Below are 25,392 nucleotides of genomic sequence, written 5' to 3'. Positions count from 1 at the left end.
TCTCTTGGATTCTATGCTCCTAGTCCCTTAAACGTTACATCTCGGTATTCACGCTATTATAGTAAATTCTAATAGAAAAACTAGTGAAAGAATGAAGTGTCAAATTATGCAAACACAAAAATCATTCATAATTATGTTACAATGTTGTACACAATTAGAAACATGTTTAACAGTTTAGATTATTTTGACATTACTGCATGTTTTTCTGTGACAATTTCCCACGTCACACACGTTTACATTTTCAATATTTAGCTTCGAAGGACCCAACAGCAAAATATATGTAACATCTGTTAGCTTTTTGCAAGTTATAATTACAATAGCACAATATTGACAATATATGCCTATCCTGTATGGTTTTGTATTGGTAAGTGGATGTGAAACTGATCTTACATAATGCTAAATTAGGTGAAAAAATGCACTCAATTGATGTTTTTTTAACCATCCTAAAGACTTCCACAGGACGTTTTACCATCGAGTCAGTCAGATTACGTGTTCATGTCATGTCACAGTGAACCCAAAATGAACATGTGACTTACATTAGTGAAAAAAGTTAGAATAAACTCTCCATCCTTTGATGACACAAGCCATGACCAGAGGTCATGTTGCAGAATAACATTCATGTTCCAAGATCTTACTCAGAGGAAATCATAACAGCCATTTTAGAGACACATTTTCAAGTTTAATGAAATTACAAAAAAAAAAAAAAGACACACACAAATGAAACTTTTTACCACCTTAACTCACAGGGTATAACTCAGCAACTCATGTATATACAATATTTTAAGTGTTGACTATACAAAGCTCAAGGTGTCATGAATAGCAATGTATCATTCTTGGGATTGAAGACTTCTCCTTATGGATGACAATGTCCTTTTCAGCTGGAGGGAGGAGAGCGGCGAAATGAGAAAAAACTTCAAGTCCTTTACTTTACATATTTTTCCATGAATTTCTTGTGGAACTCGGAGCGCAGGGTGTCGTTGACAAAGCGTTTCTCTTTCCGGGCATCATCCACTCCTTTGGCACAGTTCTTGAACACAACATCATCATCCCACCTTAGAAGAGGATAATGGAGAAAAAACAAATGCAATGTAGTTATGTCAAGTCAAAGCCTCAGTCTGAACAGTGGTCAGTCAATCAACCGACTCATGATGTGTGTGACGTGTGTCATACCTCCTCTTGACACTGAATGCAGTCGGAGTCGGGTTTAGCTGTTGTTGCTGCTGCTGCTGCTGCCCTGCCAAATTAATCAATGGATTGCCGCTCAAGATATTCTCCATGCGAATCCTTTCCTCCTCAGCCTTTTGCTCCCGCTCCTGAGAGGGGACAAGAAACACATTTAGGCCAGTGGGCACTTGTTAAAACAAGGTAACATTTAGCCCCTTTCCAAATCGAATTTGTATCCAGTGTCTACTGATTATGCTTTCAGCCCTGTTTTTGTCAGACAGCAGGCACACTAGCAGATCAGTGTGAGACAATGCTTTACTTTGCGTTCTTGCTCGTCAGCGCGCTCCTTCTTGATCTTCTCCAGTTCTGCCAGCAAGGCCGCGGTGTCGTCATCGTCGCTGTCCTCATCAGAGTCCTCCTCCTCATCGTCCTGTAGTCCCACACAAACACAACATCGGTGAGGCAGCGTAACACCAGCTAAGCACCAACCCATTCTAGTCCATATAGTCAAGCACTTACATCAGTGAGAGGGTCATCGGCATCCAGATTGGCTGCTGGGATCTGATCCAGCCTGGGCCGCTTGGAGGATGAAGAAGAGGAAGAGGAGGATGTGGTATGTTCTGGAAAACAAGGGACCGTGCAACATTTTCAGTGATGAACATCAACTTATGGTTAAAAAAATAATAATAAAAAAATCCACTGAAAGATCCCCATCCCCCCAATAACTGTTAGTCTAACATCTACAGCAAGCCCCACCTCTGGGTCCCCTTTCTCTGGTCTTGTCACGAACAGCCACACGTTCCCTCTCCTCCAGCTCCCTGCGGAAGTCACGGGCACGGACCTCCTCGGGGGCATCCTGGGTGGGTTGCCTGAGGGAGGACAATTGTGATGTAGGCGAAAAAATAAATAAATGAGTAAACAAGTAGCGGTTTTGCAGTTCACAAAACTCACAGTTCAGTAGAGCTTTTGCTTGAGGGTTTCACAAATTTTCACTAATTGAGAGATAAAGTAGTTAATAAAGACATTGAATATAAAAAGGCCCTGCACAGGACCAAGCATGCACTTAAGAAAAAAGGAATAAATAAATAACTGACAAATGTGAAAATCTTGTCTACTTTAACAAAGTGTATTTCCCCACTTCGAGCAATCGCATGACACACACACACACACACACACACACACACAAATGAAGGGTAAAGCACTGTTGCTTTTGGTAATGGCGAGTTCTTCACACTAGGCGCTCCGAGCCCTCTGCGAGCTGTTTTTGGAACTCAGCGACAACCCCCCCCCCCCCCCCCCCCGATCAGAAGCAAATCACGTTGGCTCAGCGCTCGCTCGTTAAGTGTGAACTGTCCACAGACGCGAGCAGGGAGCTCCGCCGAGCACTCGCAGATGAGTCACAGAGGTCCGATGATTTGGTCATGTCGGAGAAGCCATTCAACCAGCTGCAGCCAATGAGAGTGCAAGACATGTGGTGAGGAGGCAGACACAGGCTGTCATCTGTAGCAGCTCCCTGAATCATGCATCCATGAATTTGTCTAGAAAATATTTCCACTAGAGTTTCCGCCGTCCTGTTTAGAACTACAGTTTTTTAGTTTTGCTGTGCTGCTCGGCATAAGGATTTATCAGGACTGCCTCCTTTCTCCAAACAATGTCACTGTATGAAGCAGCCTGGTACAGCTGCCTGTTGACGGCACTCCGTGCTGGCTGGACAGAAAGCCATGCCGTCCGGCCCTCCGTGAATCCATGATAATTATGATAAGCCTGAATTCTTTAGACCAGACTGTACGCCCTCTGAGCACCGGGCAAGTGGTCTGATGAGCAAAGAGTGTGTTTGTAAATAAAGCAGGCTAAAAAGTGAGCAGACCTGCATATCAGCGCATTTCTCATGTGTGTTTATGTGACAAAACGTGGTTTGGAGACCAGACAAGACTTGTCGGGGACTCCTCCTGGTGGAGGATCTTGTAATGTGTGATCCCCTGTCGCAGCTCAGTCATATAGTGTGAAAACCAAAACGACTCCAAGACTCCTGATTACAAGACAGACAGCTGTATAGTGTGAAAGGAACAGAGACTGACTCCTGATTATAAGACAGACAGTTGTATAGTGTGAAAGGAACAGAGACTGACGACTGACGAGGGTCTTGTAGTTTGTAGTACGTGCCATAAGGTGATCAGAGGAGACAGAAGCAGGAACCCAAATAGCTTGCTGCTTATAAATCAGTAGCTAGATATCCAGCGAACAGTACACTCAGCAACACACTGATCTACACAGTCAAATGTCGCGCAACAACATCTTAACACGTTCACTGCCGTTGACGAGATATCTCGTCTTAAAAAAAAACGGTTGACTGCCGTTGACGAGATATCTCGTCTTAAAAAAAAAAAAAAAAATTTGACGGTGGGACGTGGATCAACGCCCCCCACATCTCCTATAAAAAATATTGGAGCCACCGAACGTGTACAACCCATTCCACCGACCCACTAAGGGCGAGTCGACAGTGCTCTCCAGACTAGAAAAAGCCGAGCCAAAACTGCAGGGGAACGCGCGAGGAAACCATTCTCATACTGTAAAATGGATTGGCGAAAACGCTTTCGCTTTCGCGCATTATCGCGCTGGGAGCTGGCGGTGGGGGATTGCAAATTTGCATAATAGATTATGCGTGCAACACACTTTGAAACACCGGCAGAAAGCCCCTCAATCGCACGCAGCTTCATTGCAGCTGAGCTCACAACCGAAACGACTCATGCAGACTCGCCCAAAGAGCAGCCGCCAGCAGCCAGGCAGCACAGACAGGCAGAGCCTCGCTTGTGACAAACGCTGCAAAGCCATCAGAGACACACCCACGGAGGGAGGAGTTTGAAGGAGAGGGGGGTTTCCTGCTGCTATGGAGGAAATTACTGTTCAAAACTATTGTTTAGATGTCTGACGTCTTATGCCAAAAATAAATGGTTAAAGTGACTGTTCTATCGAATTTCACAAAAAGCCATTTATCTCAGAATAAATTTTCAGATGCTGAAACCATGCTGTATTCTACTGCTAATGCCTACATAACTACTAACTCTACAAACTAACTATTTTAGACAGAGAAAGCACACATTCTATTAGTTCTTTTGAGATCATTTGTGTTCACAAAATCTTAGCAGAAAAGAATCCTCGGCTCTTGAAAGATGAGCCAGAATCCTCAAAAAAAAACCTTGGCAGAACCTACCTACAGTATTGAAAAAACGGCTGGCAGTGAATGTGTTAAAGACCCTGGAAACCAAAATCCACAAAAACTTTCTACCTATGTAATTTAGGGTCTTATTAGCCCCAAAGTGACCGTACTACTGTACTTCGTGTATATATATTACATATACACTCATGCAGTATTAAGCCACTTCTAAACATGAAGTCTGGACCATGTCCAGCTAGCCAGAGCAGGATATTTTATGGTTTTCCCTTTCTAGACATGAGGGGTCTTTGTTTAGAAACAGCTGGAAATAGTCCGTTTTTTCGATGGTGAGGGGCGGGGGGAGCGCGGTGCGGAGGAGAGCCTGAAGAATAGAATTGGGCACTAATGCCCAAAACGCGCGCACATGTCTCCATACACTGCATCCACAACATGAGGTGTCTGCCAAACACACTACTCCATAACACACATGTCTCCATACACTGCATCCACAACATGAGGTGTCTGCCAAACACACTACTCCATAACACACATGTCTCCATACACTGCATCCACAACATGAGGTGTCTGCCAAACACACTACTCCATAACACACATGTCTCCATACACTGCATCCACAACATGAGGTGTCTGCCAAACACACTACTCCATAACACACATGTCTCCATACACTGCATCCACAACATGAGGTGTCTGCCAAACACACTACTCCATAACACACATGTCTCCATACACTGCATCCACAACATGAGGTGTCTGCCAAACACACTACTCCATAACACACATGTCTCCATACACTGCATCCACAACATGAGGTGTCTGCCAAACACACTACTCCATAACACACATGTCTCCATACACTGCATCCACAACATGAGGTGTCTGCCAAACACACTACTCCATAACACACATGTCTCCATACACTGCATCCACAACATGAGGTGTCTGCCAAACACACTACTCCATAACACACGTCTCCATACACTGCATCCACAACATGGGGTGTCTGCCAAACACACTACTCCATAACACACATGTCTCCATACACTGCATCCACAACATGAGATCTCTGCCAAACACACTACTCCATAACACACATGTCTCCATACACTGCATCCACAACATGAGGTGTCTGCCAAACACACTACTCCATAACACACATGTCTCCATACACTGCATCCACAACATGAGATCTCTGCCAAACACACTACTCCATAACACACATACTGATGCATTCCGACGCATTCAGGCGATAACGTTGGGTGGCAATGTGCCAAAAAAGTGAGCGCTTGCCTTTGTTACATCGCCCAAAAGCTGCCAGTCAAAATAGTGGTCGCACCGTCGCACTAACGTTAAACTGTGGATGATTTTACAAGTGGCATTCAAGTCATGTCAGACTAGTCTTCAATGTATTTATCCCCACAAAAGTTAGGTTATATGTCTCGATATAGACTAGGGATGCACCGATCGATCGGCACGTGACCGGAAATGGCCGATTTTCACGTGATCGGCCTCGATCGGTGATCTGCGCCGGTCACTCTAAAATGCCGATTCTGTGAGCCGATTTTCAAGTGACGTGCGCGAACCCAAAAGCAGCGAGACAGAGTGGATGAGTTGCAGCCATTCCGTTGCAGCCAAAACAAAAGCTGCCACTACACAGTACACACATGCCACAGCATGTCTTCGTCGGTGTGGAGCCGCGGAGGGGCCGGGTAGGTTGGAGTCCACAGTACACTCCAGTGTGAGCGGCTCGCTTCACCTCACCGTCCCCTCTTCCCCGACCAGCCTCCACATCACCGCTGCCTGCTGCTATCTGTCAGTCACGTTGTAACCCTTAAGGTCCTTACACATCAAGAGCGATGCGAATATACGGCACGAAATTGCAATGCGAGTTTTGACCCACCTGTCAATTACAGCAACGTTAACGTGTACAGCCAGGAGAGGACTTTTGTTTCGTATTGCGAATAGAACGACGAACATAATAATAAAACGCATCGGACCAGTGTGCAAGGTTTTCTGTGAGAGATGATTTTTTTTCGAATGGCGGATTAAAAAAAACGCGCTCTGTGTGTAAACTACGATATTCAAACTGAGTCAACTCAAACTCATTTCCTCATCTACTCAATAACAGCCAAATCCACAACTGTAGAGTGGGCATGGCTTCGAAGGTCTCTGGGCTCCAGAGCTATAGGCTATAAACTCCTTGTCCATGGATAACATTTTGACGTTTATTTATTTTTATTTTATTAGTTTATTTGGCAGGGACATAGGCCTATACAAAAAAACATTAAACCCCATAGGGGAAGAGATGCTTTGTAACAGATTTAGCCATAGGCTACTTTCCATCTGAAGCCCCTGTTCTGTTGCACCTTTTTTCTTTTGGAAAAGTAAATGCATGATAGCTGTGGGATATACTGGAATTAATTGTTTTATATTCATTATATTTACACAAAAAAGAAAAGCTCTGTCCAGTAACCTGGAACACTTTTATTTTGAGATGTTTTTGAGTGAGATCGTCCTACCTCATGCAAATTATAAGAAATGTGACATGAATGTTAATTTTCTATTAAAGCAAAGTAAAAAAGTAAAAAAATAACCTGCCAATTATTGTTCTTAGAAAGAAAATCGGAATCGGCAAAAATCGGTATCGGCAAGTCAGACTATTCAAAAATCGGAAATCGGAATCGGCCAACAAAATCGCAATCGGTGCATCCCTAATATAGACTGATACAATTATCACCCTCTTGCATTTTCACATAGCCTACAAGACAGACAGGTCAGGAGGAAAAGAAACCATTCAAGCCGTTTGCAGCACTTGAGGAAACCGTGAGTTTGCTCGTTTAACCCTTGTGTCCTACTGCCGCGGAATCCTCAATTTACTCTTAGTCCATCTGATGGACCGTCATATTTATAATGTATTCATTTATGAATATACATTTTTATTTTTTTATTTTTTATTGTTTATAATTCATTGGTAACTTCTTCCCTAATACCTCATACCAACATTTCATACCTATTCGAATTTTAACCCCTCAAATGCCAGTGTACAGTAGGTACAGTAAAAAAAAAAAAGTACATAAAAAAAAAAAGTTATTTTTTTTCCATTTCCATAAAGACAAACTGGCTTTGGGTCTGATATTATGGGCAGGTTGGGGTGTTTTACAAAAGTCACGTATCAAAGATTCGCAGGCATGATGTCACAATAGCTATGACATCACTAGCCTATGACATCATCAGTGATGTCATGAGATGATTTTTTGTCAATAATATGTCACTGATGACATTACTGATGATGTCACAGACATTGTGACATCATCAGTGGGTTTTTGTATTTTTTGTGATTTTTTGTAAAAATAGTATTTTTTCATATTTTGAGCCAAAAATCCAAAAAGCGCATGTTTTGGACTACCAGCCATTTTCCCCAAAAAACACAAACGAGCTTTAGTCCAGCATCTATCCTGGTCTAAAGGCTTCAAATCAGTAGTGTGGACTGTCAAATTCAGTTTTCTAATATTTTCCCATCTTTGGCATAGGAATCAGTTTTTTTTACATTTCATGTAAACTGTATGGAATTGATTGCTATGCCAAAACTGGGGGAATATGGGGAAATAGGCAAACACAGTAGAAACTACAATTTTAACCCCTTGAGTCAAGGTGAGATGTGTAACATCAAGGAAATAATGATTTTTTGAAAAATTTTGACACAATTAATTCATTGATATAAGCGATTGTGCTTACAATAAAAGATTAATTAATAGGCTACGTGTACGTGAACGTTAGCGGGCCGGGTACTTATCAGTGTTCACAACAGTAAACGTTCACGTAGCCTATCAGCCTATAGCCTAATGCAGTAAGTAGTAGGCTATCATCTCAGATGGGGAGAAAGAAACGATTAAACTTTTACTCGTTTACTCACCTAATTTGGCTCTCTTCCAAATAATCCAGCCACATAACTACGTCCATTCATGAAATTATTAAATAGCACAGGGACATTAATGGTTTGTAAAGTGCCATTTAACCACCCGCCCACTCAGACATACATGATCCGGAACATGAGCTGCCAGTGTTAAACAACAGCCGTTTTGTCAATGATGCGGATCCTGTACTAGGGGCTCAGATGGTCATGATCCGCACTCGCGGGAGTGTGCACAAGCCGGATAATTGTTTCTAAACATGCAGGCCGACCGGCTAGCAGCTGGTCATAATCCGGATTTCACTGCATGTTTAGAAGGGGCTTTAGGGTCACATAGAGTTCCATAAGGCAATAGGGGGAACGGCTGTTCAAAACGCTCTCCTACCCATCTCCAACGTCTGATTGCAGATTTGAAGATATGATAGTCCTCCTACGGAAGCCAGTAATTTAGCTGGGGCGGTTAATACTGCTGCATGAAACAACCGTTTAAAAGCAGTCTTTCCACAGCCTGTGCTGAATTTACAGCAGGGTGTGTTTGATCTCACTATCATGGTGCACCGCTTGCACGCAGCGAGCAAACAATGCAGTCACACGGAGACCGGCGGGTCAGTGATCAAATCATCAAATCCAGTGCACCTGGGAAGCAAAACATGTCATGAAATACTCAAACTCCCAAGGTTCCTGTCGGCACTAGGAAGCTTCTCCTCTCCTAAATACGGCCCTCCTAAATACCCCACAGCCTGCTCAGTCTGCCTCCATCGAATGGAGCGCGGGGGGAACGTTGCGTCTCGGCGGACTCTGAATGTGGCCGGCCGTGGCAGCGTGCTGCTGGCCAATGTTTGAGGAAATTACTCGGGGGAGAGACCACCTCCACGCAAACACACATTGTGTTTCTTTAAATGTGTGTTTCAAAAGTCTGTACATTAAACACATAAGCTCATGTTTTTGAGATGCTCAGTCTCCCTCGCATTTACTACCGTTTATTTTATGCTATGTGTGTTCTGTGAGCGAGCTACTGTAACTTGTCCCAATTTCCCCCCGGGGATCATTAAAGTCTTTCTGATTCTGATTCTGATATTTTCGATTTATTTAACATTTATAAAACAGTCAGAGTCTCTGAGTGAGCCCGCTGCACTTTCACTTTCACACACATGGGCTGCTGGAGGGAGAAGCGGGTCAGCAGGTGAGCAGCGCAGTAGGTTACCCCTGGTGGGGAGAGAACTGCAGCCGCTGCAGAGCGCTCATGATTGGTCACCAGTTGAGGAAGTTCCTTGGGCAAGACCTCAGCTCCAGCACATCACGTTTCTTCTTCACATGCGTGTTTCAAAATCTCTGGTCACCACAGTTTTTGTATGTACATTAACCACATTATGCTCATGTTTTTGTATCTGTTTGTGGGACATTTTCTATGATTTTACGGCATTTATAGGTCTCGGAGGAAAACCGATTCAGAGAGCCCTAGTCTCCACTTTCAAACTATCAGCGCGGCCCCGCCCAGCTCGTCTCGCTTTTTTGTCTCATTCCACCGATCAAAAACGTGGACAACCCGGGTTGAGTCGTGCTAGTTTTGGTCTCTGCTTTGTTGAGGTTCCAGCGCTGTGAACCCGGTACCATACCATGACGTGAAAACACTGCAGACGACTGATTGGTCAGGCAGAATCATGTTTACTGTCTACTGTCAATGCTGGATACCAGTTTAGTGGGGCTTACCTTCTCTTTTGTTATTTCCATCAGTCTTTTGTGTTGCTGCCTTCGGCTCTGGTGAAATAAAATCAATCTCCTTGCTCAGCTTTAACATGGCGGTGGTTTTCAATTGTTTTGAGAGAGAAAAAGTCCGCTCCTCGGGAAGCCCTTTGTAGTTGCTTGTAACGTCGGCTCCGCTAGACTGGAGGCGGGGGTTTAGCGAAGCCGCGGTCTTGCCTGGTGAGTTGCCGCCGGGGTAGAGGCTTCCCTTCTGCCCGTAGCGCAACTCCCGTCCCCCGCGCAGCGCATGCATGTGAGTTTGAGTAACAACAAAGTGATATCCATTCTCCTGGCCGATTCTCACATTTGCCCATGTACACTGTAGGTTATTTAGAGGCACCAGTATTTCATAACCAGTTTAAAAGTTCCGTGTATGGATTTAATTTTAACGTTATACGTTATAGCTTACTTCAGCTATGGGCGGAGGACAGATATGCGGTCGCTATGACGACCAGGTGTGGGCGGAGGCGAGTAAACTTGCTATGGAAACAGAGTCTATATCAAGTAGAGACGAGTAAGACCAGGTCGAGTAGAGCTGTACTGTGCTGTTATATGTGGTGGAAATGAGCCAATACACACAGGATCAATGCGTAGTTGCGTACACCACGCCCACACAATCCGACAGGGAGCCAAAGGGGAGAATTCTGCTTAGTTTCTCCATGACTTTCAAACCTAAATTAATATACTTTGCAACGTTCATCATCATTCAAATTTGGCTGGTGGCTTATTAACATAGGTTCCTGTGGTGTGATGAACTCAAAATGCACATTTATTTTCGGTTTCCAGGGACTTTAAGTTCCATTCATGCGTTATTCACTGACCTGTACTTGATCTTTGTGTGACCAGGAAGATCACGGCTGGAATACTGCTTCGACAATGCACTCAAATCCCCTTCTCCTTTACCCCTCCCTCCTCTTGCCGGTTCAAACGTTGGTCTTGCAGCTGTCGTCATCTTTGCTGGCTCTGTTGTGTTTAACAGATGAGGAGCATTATCAAAGTACTGGTCTAGGTAGTAAACAAAATGTCATGTGCAACTTGTCACACAAATGACAAGTCGACATGTCCACAGTGGTAGCAGAGCCCCATCCCCACCCTATCTATAAGTGACTAAGCAACTGAACTTAGGCTGTATTTTCATTCACAGTTGATTTGGTTAAATATGTGCCATTAATGTTTACGATCCTATGGGCATAGTTGAGCATAGTAGCCTTGGTCTGCACATATGCTACTGAACTCAGCAAACTCACAACAGTTAAAAAAAACAAGCTAACGCTAGAAATACATTTCAGGCATCAGCTTTTTTTGGCTCATCTGGTCAACAACAAATCACTGACTTGAAATAGTTTTATAGCATAACGCAAACAAGGGAACAGTTGTCCATCTAGAATATTTGTTTTCAGAACCGATGCTAGCTGGCTAATTTAGCGTTAACGCTAGCTAACAAGTTGCTAGCAGGCTAGGAGAGTTTAGCATTCACCGTTGAGTATTAGTAGCTATAATGTTACTTCGGCAAGGTGTTAAAACCACCTTAAATATATATCACCATGATATATTTATTCGAATGATATTCAAATACTATTCATTTAAAGCTATAATATCAATACTTGCAGACCTCTACTCGCAGCCTCGCACACGAGAAAGAAGCGACCTCTGTTCCGCCAGCAACAATAAGACGAGCAACAATAAGCATTTCCGTTGGCCGTTTTTCAAAGTAAAACCCCTTTTGCACAAACCTAGAGCACACAGAAGCCATTGAAAAATGATAGATTTGCACAGTAAAACGATAAATTAAGCATTTAAACGAAGCTATACAATACAAATTATGTTTCTGTATGACAATAAGGCTATCGGCATTGCGACCTGTCGGCACATATGCGGCACCCTACCCGAGCGCGTGCATATATCGTTTGTGCTGACACCTTGGACACAGGGGTGTCCAGTGTCCAATTTGTAAAGGCTATGCAGTCCAGCATATCTGTTTAGATACTGAGAAGAACGTTCTCAATGTTATCGAAACGGGGACACCTCGGCATTCCGAAATGTCGGCACTCTGAAATACCGGCATTCCGACAAAATTCTAACCCTAACCTCGCCATTGCGAAAGAACCCTCCCCCAGACCCTAACCCTAAACCTAACCTCTCCCACCCCCCACGCCTAAGCGTAACCTAACCTCTCGGCGAAACATTTTTTGGAGATAAAAAAGGGCCGCCTCTCCGAAAGCATAGAAGTCAATGATCGGAATGCCGACACTTCGGAATGGCGAGGTGTCCCCCCGATGGCCCACAAGCAGAACCAGCTGAGCGAGGCGGCGTGCAGCGTGTCGGTGGAGCTAACCTCTCCCAGCCCCCACGCCAAACCTAACCTCCCCCAGACCCTAACCCAAAACCTAACCTCTCCCAGCCCCCACGCCAAACCTAACCTCCCCCCATGCCATGCCTAAACCTAACCTCCCCCAGACCCTAACCCAAAACCTAACCTCTCCCACCCCCACGCCTTAACCTAAGGTCGGCATAGCGGGTGGTCGGCATAGCGGGTGGTCGGCATAGCGGGTGGACCCCCTCGGGGTGACCTCCTCTATGACACCACACTCTCAGCTAAGGCCAGTAGGAGTACAAAAAATATGGCGGCCCGTCAAACCCACCCAAATGCACTAATAGTGACATTTCTGGACAGCTATTGGACACTGGACACCCCCGTGTCCAAGAACAACTGTTGGACACTGGACACCCCCGTGTCCAAGATGTCAGCACAAACGATATATGCACGAGCTCGGGTAGACCTCCTCTATGACATCACACTCTCAGCTAAGGCCAGTAGGAGTAAAGAAAAATATGGCGGCCCGTCAAACCAAAGTTATTATTATAAGGGCCAAAGGCACTATAATGACATTTCTGGACAACAACTGAGAGGGACCCACCATTTTTGAAAAGATGCATAAAAAAAGAGAAGGCAAATCTGCAACAACCAAATGAAAAATACCACTCATTAAGGGCATATTTGATGGCATTTTATATAACTCAATCCTGATTACAGAAGGGGCATCCATTAATTGTGGATGTGGTTGTTCACAGGAATTCGGTTGACTGACGACAGACGTTCACCCCGCGTCACCTTCGGGACCAAGCGGCACCGCTCCTCATTCGCCTCATTCAAAACTATGGCAAAACCCGTGAATCTTTTTAGATATCTTTTTATAAATATTGTTTTAACTTAACATAACTTTTGATAGATAATCTTTTTAGACTTAGCGCCAAACCTTGATTTTCTATGTACTTTCTCCGAATTGTAACTTATCTTATTAAGTGCAGCCATTTCCCCTTCTCTTTCTCATCACAAGGAAAGTGGTAGAATGACTGTTGAATCGTTTTTTTTAGTCTTGGATGGATCTATTCAAACAATGTGGGACACAGCACTGCGGCATATTGACAACGCAGAGAGGCTTGGTGCTTGGACCCGGGAGTCGTATTGTCGGGAGGTCATATGTCACAGCTTAACAAGAGAATCCTGTATATAAAAATGCAAAGTGTTTGTGTGAGCACAATTGTGTTCGGCCACAGCTATGATGGGATAGCTTACATGCGATCGGGCAGAATCTTCCAGGAAGTGGGTCCGATTAATTGCCCTAATTACCTCGAGCAACACCAGTCATCACTGATGACATCACTCACTGATGACATCATCATTGAGTGCTCGAGTGAATTTTAATAAGTTAATTAGGGCAGATTAATTACCCTAATTACCTAATGATTGCCCCAATTACCTAATGATGTGATCTCACTCCAGCAATGATAACATCATCTGGTGACATCATCACTGATGACATCACTCACTGGAGACCACTGTGTTCCAGATCAGGGGGGTCGGCGGGGGGCGTCTAATTCTCGGGTCCACTAGTCTCACAAATGTACACTGTAATCTTGTAGTTAATTGATAATGGACAATTATTAATTGATAATGTATTAGATGGGAGGCTAAATGTATTTCTAAAATAAAAATCACTGTCATTATAGCATTATTATTTAAATGTTATCCCATGAATTTAGAGGAAATGTACATGTTTTTAGGCATATGGTAGGCTATGTTGTGATGTATTGTGAATGTATAATGGAAGATTGTCTGAAGTTGATTCATTGGCTTTTTATGGCTCAGTCTGGGAAGAATACATTTGTCTTTTCAACTGGAGTGAGTAGTTTGGCTGGCGTTTTGAATGAAATGGCTCTCCATAGTCATGCAGACTGTAGTAGCCTACAGATGACAGCAATTAGTAAAGCTATAGGCTAGTACACAAGAACAAAACCTCTGCACATCAAGCACATTATACAACACTTCCAAACAATCATCCTATCACATTCATCTTGTCGTATGTCCTTCTTATCTCCACTTTGTTTGGCACTTTTCTTTTCAAGAAGTATTTTTATTGAACTTTTTTGCAAAGCAGAAAAGAACAACAATGCACAGACCAAATATACGAATGAAGAATATTGACAGTCAGACAGAAATTAGGAAGGAAGACAAAAAAAGAAAAGAAAAGCAAAAAGAAAGGGGGGAGTGGAGTCCAGAGATGGATGATAGCCATGCAGCCTTTTATCCTTAGAGCCAGATACTCCGTTATGGCGGATGTCAAACCGAGCTATGATTCCACATCCTTTTTCCGGGCTAGGTCTATGAGACCCGACTTCATCATTTGAGATTTACAGACACACACACACACACACACACACACACACACACACACACATGCTGGCTGGTGAAATATAGTCTCTGCTTTTAACCCATCCAGGCTTGTCCTTCCTCCGGGGGACAGGCCAGGAGTAGTGGGCAGCTTTCTTGTGTACAGCGCCCGGGGACCAACTTCAGATGTTGTCGTCACTGGTCTTCTGCATGTTTTTAGTAGGGGTCCCAGGCGGGAATCGAACCCAGGACCTTCTAGCTGTGAAGCGACAGCGCTGCCACTGCGCCACCGTGCCCCCGCAAGCACGGTAAGCGTGAGTTGGCATGAGTTTGGTCACAGACACACACGCAAAAAAAAGTGCGTCCATGGCGCATCATCTCCTGAGTCTCCAGCTCTTCCCAATTGACAGTCGCATCCTTGGTAGTTCACAATCAGCTGTATTTGTTGCTCTTGTTCCAAATAAATGCCTGTGCTTCACTTGCTGATTAATAGCCTTGGTCTCTTTTTCACATACAGCATGGAGGACACTTTTGCCTATCAAATCTGTAACTGACGACCACCCCAAATGTTTTGTTGTCCTACAACAGAATCTTATGGACATCTAATATGTTTGCAGCCTTATTCAGAATCAGTTTATAGCCTCTTTGTATTTCAATAATGAGAGACTAGTAGAAAGTTTAACAAGCTTTAATGATACAACATATTAATTTTGGCGTATGACTCCATGATATGATGACGCTCTCCTGAGATGATGAGAGGGCGTCGTCAGTGAAGAATAGGATAGGAAATCCCCCATAGGGAATTCTTCGATCAGGAGTCATGACCGATGGTGGTGGTCAGGGGAGGAGGTGGGGCGAAAACAACTGCTTCAGCGATGATGATCAGCAACTGAGAATGACACATACACAGCACATAGCAAACAGAGTAAACATGGACCCTGATATACTACGCTGATTAGGTGATTGGGATCAGCTGGAGAGGAATACCTTGGGCTGATTGGTTATTGCCACATGTGTGGTAAACTGTGAATGGGTGAGGAGACAGCATCAGAGAAAGGGGGCGAGCCTAACAATGAATGGGTTATACATCCTCAAAGAAAGGGGGCGTGCACTGTGATATGACGAGACTGGGCGTTGGCTGTTAAGTAGTCTTCATTATTGAAAATAGTCCAAGACTTCATTTCTCCAGCACAAGCAAAGGCAGCACAGTCATTTAGGCCTATGTGGCTTCCAGTTAGAGCCTGAGCCACTTATCTCAGTATGTTCCCAGGTATTTAGCTATTCTACTAAGCTTCTGACATAGAGAGGATATTTGTGATGTCCAAGACAAGCAACTAACAGGTTGGACACCTAATAGTATAATTCCCTCTATGGAATCTGTGTACCATTAGCTGTGAGTGATACCGGATACACAATATTTATTGTCACGCCGTTGTGCAAGTACACACGTGTGAAATTCTTATGCTAGGGGCTCCATTACAAGACTTAGTGCAGTAGGTACTTTTTTTTTTTTTTTTTTTTTTTTTTTTTGGCAGGGACAGTAGACATCAATCAACATTTTAGTTCACACTTCAATGTAAATGTGTCAGACTTAGCCAAGAGGCTAGTTTGCATCTGTAGTCCCTGGACAAGTCAACAATATAGTCAACAAGTCAACAATATAACAATTACAATTAAGAAGAAGGAAAGAAATATAAACAATGCAGGATTAAAAAGACAGAGTAAAAACAATGTCCACACATAAGTAAATGATAGTGGTGCACAGGGGATTTAAATATGGGTACAACTCTGGTCTTCTTTAAGACAGTTTTTTAGAGTATTTTTTAACTAGTCCAAATGTTGAACAGCTCCTTACATTTAAAGGCAGACTGTTCCAATGCTGTGGCTCGGACAGAGAATGCTGAACGACCAAAAGCACTCCTTCTAAAAGGAGCCGCGCAGTCCCTTCTGGAAATTGACCTTGTGAGTCTGGTATTGTTCTTTATGAACACAAACTGACTCATTGGTGGAGGGGCAAGGCCATGAAGGATTTTAAAAACAAGACAGGCATCATTATACATTTTAAGACTGTACAGGGTGAGTAAGTTATACTTTTTTGTGATGTGACAGTGGCGGTAACGGCAATGCTTCTTGCCCATGATCTTAAGTGCATGTTTCTAGAGGGACTCGAGTTGGTGAACGGTGGATGATCCTGCTTGTGACCAGCTTGTGATGCAGTATGATAGATGGGAGAAAATCACTGCGTACATATAGAGCAGGGCTGCTTCAGTTGACAGGAAGGGAAGGATGAATCGGAAGTTGGCCAGACCAAACTTCACAGTAGGAATAATCTTTTGTATGTGTTTTTTGAATGTTAGATTGGAGTCCAAAGTGATGCAGAGGTATTTAAAATCAGATACCACCTCAAGTGTTTCACCATTAATGAACACATCCGGCTGATGGACCTCTGTGATTGTTTTGGAGAAAAACATGCAAACGGTCTTGTTGACGTTCAGGTGCAAGCATGACTGCTGCAGCCAGTTGGATACATTGACCAGTGCTTCAGATAGTTTGCATGCAGCCTGTTGTCGATTTTTTTGTAGAGTAGAGTGTAGAGAACGGTATCGTCGGTGTACATTTGCAGATTGACAGATGGGCATGAGGATGGGAGGTCATTTATAAATAAACTGAAAAGGAGCGGGCCCAGTATGGATCCTTGGAGAACACCAGTATCCACAGTGAGGGTGGCTGATAACGTGTCTCCTATGCAGAGTGCTTGTTTCCTATTGGATAGATATGAGGTCATCCAATTGATGGCGGCAGGATAAATGTTGAAGGATCATAGTTATAGGATAGGAGGACGTTATGATTCACTGTGTCAAAGGCCTTCCTTAAGTCTAAGAAGACACCACTGACTACTTCCCTTTTGTCCATTTTAGATTTTATGCATTCTAGAAGATGGCAGTTTGCTGTATCTGTCGAATGATTGGACCTAAACCCAAATTGCATAGGGTGCAGGGGGGTTATGGCCCTGCCTCAGGTGTGCTGTAAGTTGCTCTGTCACCCAATCTTCTGCCACCTTGGATAAGACTGGCAGTGGAAAGATGCTGATGGGCCTGAAATTGCCAACATCTGTTGCGTCTCCAGACTTGAATAGGGGAGTGACGGCACCAAACTTCCAGGCATCAGGAAAGATGCCCTGCTTGATGGACAGATTTACCAGATGAGCAATTGGACAGACGAGGGTGTTCTTATGCTTTTTCAGGAATGCAACATCTAAGCCATGGGCATCCTTTGATTTCGAGTTCCTCTGTGAGTTGATCATTTTCTCCACTGCTCTCAGATATTTCAGGGATTGAAAAAACTGGTTTTGTATTGCCAATAGGTGTTGGTTCAGTGGCTGTGGTGGTTTGAAAGCTTTGATCCAACTCCTAAACAGACTATAAAAAACTGTTTATCTGAAATCACAGTAGGGTCTTGGGTTATAGTTCCATTGACTTTGATTTCGAGCTGCTTTGTAGACTGAGACTGATTTTCCCAGTTAGTTTTTGAAGGTTTTTCCAGATCACTTTCCCATTTCCTTTTCCCTCGTTAATCACTGTTATGAAAAACCCAGCTTTAGCTTTTCTGATGTTTCTGATGACCATTACGTAGGGATGTAAATAAGAGTCTATGGGTGCTAAGCCCTGTGCATTTTCAGGGCAAGATCCAGTTCTTTCATTTGCCTCCAGAGGTCCTCATTGAGCCAGGGTAAAGAAGCCTTTTGTCTGTGTGCTTTTTTTGTTTTTCTGCTCAAAGAGTCAAAGATGTTGCCTATGGTTTTCAAAAATGTGTTGCTGCCTACTTCCACATCTGCATGGGATAAGACATTGGACCAGTGATAGTGTTATTGAAATTATTTCATTTATTTTTGGGAAACTTTTGCTGATAGCAATTCTTGATGGGGTTGCCAAAACGTTTTATTTTATTTTTATTTATTTATTTGCAGAGTTTTATTATCAACAGTGTAGTGTTGTGGTCAGATAGCCCAGTCAGCAGGTTATGGGACTTCAGGATTCATTCTGGTCTGTTTGTGAACATTAAATCAATTTGGGTCTTGGATGACTTTGTTATTCTTGTTAGGCCTTGGACTATCTGGGTCAAGTTAAAGCGATCAGTAATCTCCTTTAGTTTTCTCCTAGATGGGTTATATTCCCAGTTTATATTGAAATCACCCATAAGAAGGAGCTCTTTCTTACCGTCACATGATTTAAAGATACTACTTAACCGTTCATAAAATAGGCTGCCAGATGAGGGGGGGCCGGTATAAACAGTTGGTAGGTAAAAAGTCACATCAGTCCTTGATGATCTTCTGGGACTTCCTGAGGCACCGCTGCTGAGTGTACAGATGCTGCAGCTTTGGCAGCACACATCCTGTCACGTGCTGGGCCGCGCCTCACCCTTCATTGCCATTGGAGATCAGCCCCACGACCGATGTGTCGTCCGCAAACTTCACGATGTTTGAAATCTGTGTCGCCACTAATGGTAGAGGTCGTACCAGAAGGGGCTGGAGACACAGCCCTGTGGCACTCCTATGCTGATGGTCTGTGACGAGGAGGTGCGGTTGTCCACTCTCACCACCTGGTGGCGGTCCGTCAGGAAGTCCAGCATCCAGTCACACAGTGCTGTGTTCAGGCCCAGATAGACTGGGCTGTTTTGCTTTTTCCTCACACAACCCATAAGCAATACCTTTGGCTTCTTCATATTTAGTAGCCTACTAATTTGTTCATATCAATCCATTATTTCCTCCTCTCTAGATCAAGTTGCAGTGATGTCTTTAGAGAACAGGGAAAGGAACAAGGAAACTGCCCCAATACAAGGTTTCTTTAATTCTACAGTGCAAGTATTTGAACAATGAGCTGGTCTTTTGCTGATGTTATTGTTTTAACATGGTTTAAAATAGACTATGGCTACATTTTTCATTCCAGTATAACTTTACTAAATCATCGTGCCAGGATGCAGTCACTGGCAGTGGCAGGGCTGGAAGCTGCCAAGTCATCTTTTGCTTGCATTGTCATGTGATGAGCCACACCACATCCCTTGATGTTTGGGATGGCAACATGCAATCTGGATGCAATCCAGCCCCAGTCCACAAAATGAGCACTGCAGTGAGGCAGAGAGGAAGAGTGGGGAAAAGCCAAGCAGATTTCCTAAAATGTAAATACTATAAGGGCAGACATTTTCAGGCCAATGTGGATACTTTGAAATGGGAGAGGTCTCGCATATGTGGACATTTTGGTTTAAGTGTCTTTTATAGTTGTATTGTGTTTTTGCATTTTATTTGTTTTAAATGTTGTATGTGTTGTTTTCTATGGTCTGTGTCCGATAATAAAAGTTGATTGATATAATTTTTTTATGAGCAATTGTCAAAGGTCATATTGAAATGACAGGGTAAATAGCCACAAAGATCATGATAAAACACTCAAACGTAAAAGGACCAGATAGATGAATGAATGAATGAATGAATAAGAAGGCATATTTCCTCTCATCATTGCTATCTTTTCTTTGGCACGCATGGTTGCACAACACACAAAAACAACAATTTCACTTCAGAACAGAATGTGCCCTTCTGTTTCTCTGAAACAATTTTCATTGTGCAATATTGTCGTTCCTCTGTACATCATGTCTTTACATAATAACATGTCATATATCAGACAGACATACTCTATATATCCTGGTTGGTTTATGTGTGCTGGATGTGAATGCCAAGGATTCTCATTGAAGACGTTGTTGGCTGCTGTTGAGGGAGGCAAACTGACAGAGGAGGTTCTGCTGGATTCCACATGGCATTCAAATATGTGTGAAATGTTTTATTACCTTTTCAGGTGCAAATGTAAATAGAAAGGAAATAGAAAGTGAAGGACTTGATGAGACATTTACCAATACTTATGTGCTGATGGATAACATGTAATACATAGTGTGACATGAATGATTGGTTTGATGTGATCTTATTCATAGTGCATGCGTGTGTGTGTGAGAGAGAGAGAGAGAGTGTGTTTTGTGTGTGTGTGTGTGTGTGTGTGTGTGTGTTTGTTTGTGTGTGTCAGTGCACTATGATTCCTTTGTTATTGCTGCTTTTTATTCTGAGTCAGAATGGTGCTCTGGAAGAACAAACAAGCTGGATATTTATAACATGGAGGGTGGCAAACACTATTAAAATGTGTTTACCAAAGATGAAAGATAATCAGTAACGAGGTTTAGTCTGTCTGTGCGCCTGTTTCAGCTCCACAGGGAGGGAACATAAGCTGATAAATTATCAAGCTGTTTACCTTTTATTATTCCTATGAGAGCCTGTTCTGTGTTGACACTACACATCTCTTCTTCACGTGAAACTCGGAGCACTTGGCTGCACACTGATTTCAGCATAAATTACTTTGAAAGATTCTTCCTTGGCAGTGGGGAGCTTCCCAACTGGTCTCTCTTGATTCCTAGCATCCCTCCGGCAAGCATGGTGTTTGTGAAGGAAGCCGCTTTGGAGCTTAGAGTGACTAACACTATGAGGTTTCTTACAGATTCTCACAATTTTGTACAGCGTTGCAGTCCAGGCCAAGATATTCAGTATTGCATAAAATGCCAAAGTCAATAAAAACCCCCATTGATCATTGATTTCCTTCATCATCTAAAGTATGGCTTAACAGTTAAGCCATACTTTAGACGAGAAAGGAAATCAATGATCAATGTTTTTTTTAATTGACTTTGGCATTTTAACTGGCGCTTTAACATCTTTATTTGATCAAAGTTAACTCATGCAAGCAAGGTTGCCACACAACTTAGTAAATTGTGGAGAAATATTGTAGTAATACTGTAGTTGTTTTGTGATGATTTGGCTGGCAAGGCAGCTTCAGCGCAATCTGGAAAGTGTCTTTTCACTTTCACTAAGCATTATACAACTATACAGTAAAATGACACCTCCGTCACCCTAACAAATGGCATGCCACCCACACAATCACCCAAACCAACCTGTATACCAGCTCTGCAGGGCGTCAGACTCGTAGGTGGAATATTAAATGCGTAGGGGGAGTGGGAGTTTAGGGTGAAACCTTTCTGTCTGATAAAGCAGCTTGCAGGCTGGTCCATCGCATACTGTGTGAGGCAGACACCCAGAGGAGGGTCAGGTAGCAGCTCAGGAAGCCACTACTCCTGTCTGTCAGGCAACGATAACACAGCTGACTGCACAGGTGAGGACTGAATATCTCCATACCTCCTAACAAGGGATTTCTCATCACTCCTCATTTCTCTGATAAGCTGCATGCACGGTAAGACTTGTATCACAAATCAGAATGGCTTTAATTTGACAAGCGTAATGAGTTTGACCTGGATGATGGGTGTTGGAACATTTCCAGACAGCTATACAATACACGATTAACACACTCTGCTGGAAAACCATATATAGAGTGAAGACAGGAGGAGCATGCATGACACATAAACACATTACTGTACATTCAAATATATATATTCAAAGCCATTGAGTAGATAGTAAATATGCAATAACTATGTTTCAATGTGGAACAGTATTATTACGCTATTAATGCCACTATGACAGAATTGATTAAAGAGGGTTGATTTGACTTCAGCAAATGCATCTTTTAGCAGGTTTTCAAAAGGAGTATTTTGAGTCATTTCCAACAATATTCCTGTGTTGCAAACTCTAATGCACACAAGGAATCCAAAAATGACTAAACAGTTGTCCAGAATGTGACATAAATGTAAACATGTTTTCTCAGTGGTACCAGTCAGTCCAGTATTTTAGTGAAGAATGCAGTTGCACAGGTTGCTTTGAAATCCTGAGTCATAAAATCGATGGGGTGGGGGGGAGAGTAAACTAGAATAAAGTATCAACTTTAACCTATTCCTTTTCTACATCAACACTAACAGGCTGAACCTCTGAGGAAAATATTAGAATCATGTCAGGTAAGTTATATTCACCGTTTCAGTCCTATTTTTATGATGAAATATGGTATGCTATTTCTTATGACAGTATGCTTGGTATACAGTACTGACATATGTGTGTGCGTGTGTGTGTGTGTGTGTGTGTGTGTGTGTGTGTGTGTGTGTGTGTGTGTGCGTGTGTGTGTGCGTGTGTTTGTAGATGTTGACAGAACGCGGGTGTTTAAAACCACCAGGGTGCGTACTTCTCTGAAGGGAGATGGCAGTTGGATCCATAGAGCGAAAGGAGCAGAGGAAGAGGAAGAGAAAGCACGGTATTCTGCTCAAATCCACTTCATAATCTAGATGCAATGTCAAAAATGAGCTTTCATTGTTTAATTTGCAGCAATATTTTAACGAATCTAGATGCTTTTGAAACGGGCCCCCAGATGCTTATGGCCGGCTCTGTATCTAGCTACAGGGAGGGGGAAACAACAAAAAACATGATATATGTGATGCTGATACTGCATCTTACCAAATGATATGCCCCGCTGTAGGAGGACAGCACTTTAGGTGCATCAGCGACTGAACACCTCTATTGAAACCTGTAGTAAACTTTTGTACATGAGGCCAATCAGTATGAAAGCACTGACATTTGATTGAGCATTAGGTTTTGGTGAAATGGTGGAACAGGTTTTGCCTACCATTATAAGGCTTAGGCGCAGCACCTAAGCCATTTTGGGCACCACCTAATAATTTAAGTTCCGCAAGTTTTGTCTTTAAGCTTTTTGGGTGTTGTTTATTTATGATCTACTCTGGCTTTTTCAAATGTTTACACAGATATGGTAATAATAATGGTCCAAAATGATGATGTGTGGGTTTTTTTTACATTTTTTTTTTTATCACAGCACTTAAGCCCTCCAAAAAGCCAGAGGAAGCCCTGACAAACATGAAATGACTATGAACTCCAAAAAAACCATGGAAACCCTGACAAATATGCTTTACAATGACTATGAACTCCAAAAAGCCAGGGAAAACCCTGACAAACATGCTTTACAATGACTATGAACTCCAAAAAGCTAGGGAAAACCCTGACAAATATGCTTTACAATGACTATGAACTCCAAAAAGCTAGGGAAAACCCTGACAAATATGCTTTATAATGACTATGAACTCCAAAAAGCCAGGGGAAACCCTGACAAATATGCTTTATAATGACTATGAACTCCAAAAAGCCAGGGAAAACCCTGACAAACATGCTTTACAATGACTATGAACTCCAAAAAGCCAGGGAAAACCCTGACAAACATGCTTTACAATGACTATGAACTCCAAAAAGCCAGGGAAAACCCTGACAAACATGCTTTACAATGACTATGAACTCCAAAAAGCCAGGGAAAACCCTGACAAATATGCTTTACAATGACTATGAACTCCAAAAAGCCAGGGAAAACCCTGACAAACATGCTTTACAATGACTATGAACTCCAAAAAGCCAGGGGAAACCCTGACAAACATGCTTTACAATGACTATGAACTCCAAAAAGCCAGGGGAAACCCTGACACACATGCTTTACAATGACTATGAACTCCAAAAAGCCAGGGGAAACCCTGACAAATATGCTTTACAATGAGTATGAACTCCAAAAAGCCAGGGAAAACCCTGAGCTTTATAATGAGTATGAACTCCAAAAAGCCAGGGAAACCCTGACAAATATGCTTTACAATGACTATGAACTCCAAAACGCCAGGGGAAACCCTGAAAATATGCTTTATAATGACTATGAACTCCAAAAAGCCAGGGAAAACCCTGACAAACATGCTTTACAATGACTATGAACTCCAAAAAGCCAGGGGAAACCCTGACAAATATGCTTTATAATGAGTATGAACTCCAAAAAGCCAGGGGAAACCCTGACACACATGCTTTACAATGACTATGAACTCCAAAAAGCCAGGGGAAACCCTGACAAATATGCTTTACAATGAGTATGAACTCCAAAAAGCCAGGGAAAACCCTGAGCTTTATAATGAGTATGAACTCCAAAAAGCCAGGGAAACCCTGACAAATATGCTTTACAATGACTATGAACTCCAAAACGCCAGGGGAAACCCTGAAAATATGCTTTATAATGACTATGAACTCCAAAAAGCCAGGGAAAACCCTGACAAACATGCTTTACAATGACTATGAACTCCAAAAAGCCAGGGGAAACCCTGACAAATATGCTTTATAATGAGTATGAACTCCAAAAAGCCAGGGGAAACCCTGACAAATATGCTTTATAATGAGTATGAACTCCAAAAAGCCAGGGGAAACCCTGACAAACATGCTTTACAATGACTATGAACTCCAAAAAGCCAGGGAAAACCCTGACAAATATGCTTTACAATGACTATGAACTCCAAAAAGCCAGGGAAAACCCTGACAAACATGCTTTACAATGACTATGAACTCCAAAAAGCCAGGGGAAACCCTGACAAACATGCTTTATAATGAGTATGAACTCCAAAAAGCCAGGGGAAACCCTGACAAACATGCTTTACAATGACTATGAACTCCAAAAAGCCAGGGAAAACCCTGACAAACATGCTTTGCAATGACTATGAACTCCAAAAAGCCAGGGAAAACCCTGACAAATATGCTTTACAATGACTATGAACTCCAAAAAGCCAGGGGAAACCCTGACAAACATGCTTTACAATGAGTATGAACTCCAAAAAGCCAGGGAAACCCTGAGCTTTATAATGAGTATGAACTCCAAAAAGCCAGGGGAAACCCTGAAATATGCTTTACAATGACTATGAACTCCAAAAAGCCAGGGAAAACCCTGACAAATATGC

At 42.8% G+C, this 25,392-nt stretch overlaps 1 protein-coding gene across 1 annotated transcript; it reads right to left on the bottom strand.

The window, feature by feature from the left end:
* Positions 1-712: 712 nt before the first annotated feature.
* cwc15 (CWC15 spliceosome associated protein homolog) lies at positions 713-11,646 on the bottom strand. The gene is made up of 7 exons (XM_083656293.1): positions 11,605-11,646; positions 10,814-10,955; positions 1,921-2,033; positions 1,684-1,784; positions 1,484-1,594; positions 1,171-1,313; positions 713-1,052 (listed from the first exon to the last, which is right to left on the bottom strand). The coding sequence occupies exons 2-7, from the start codon at positions 10,942-10,944 to the stop codon at positions 923-925; spliced, it is 729 nt and encodes a 242-aa protein (XP_083512419.1). The 5' UTR covers positions 10,945-10,955; positions 11,605-11,646; the 3' UTR covers positions 713-922.
* Between the last annotated feature and the right edge of the window lie 13,746 nt (positions 11,647-25,392).

Source organism: Poromitra crassiceps, assembly GCF_964638095.1.
Source record: "Poromitra crassiceps genome assembly, chromosome: 1".
Classification (NCBI taxonomy): Eukaryota; Metazoa; Chordata; class Actinopteri; order Beryciformes; family Melamphaidae; genus Poromitra; species Poromitra crassiceps.
The sequence above is the reverse complement of the archived record's forward strand: the minus strand, read 5'-3'. Positions and strand labels throughout refer to the sequence as shown.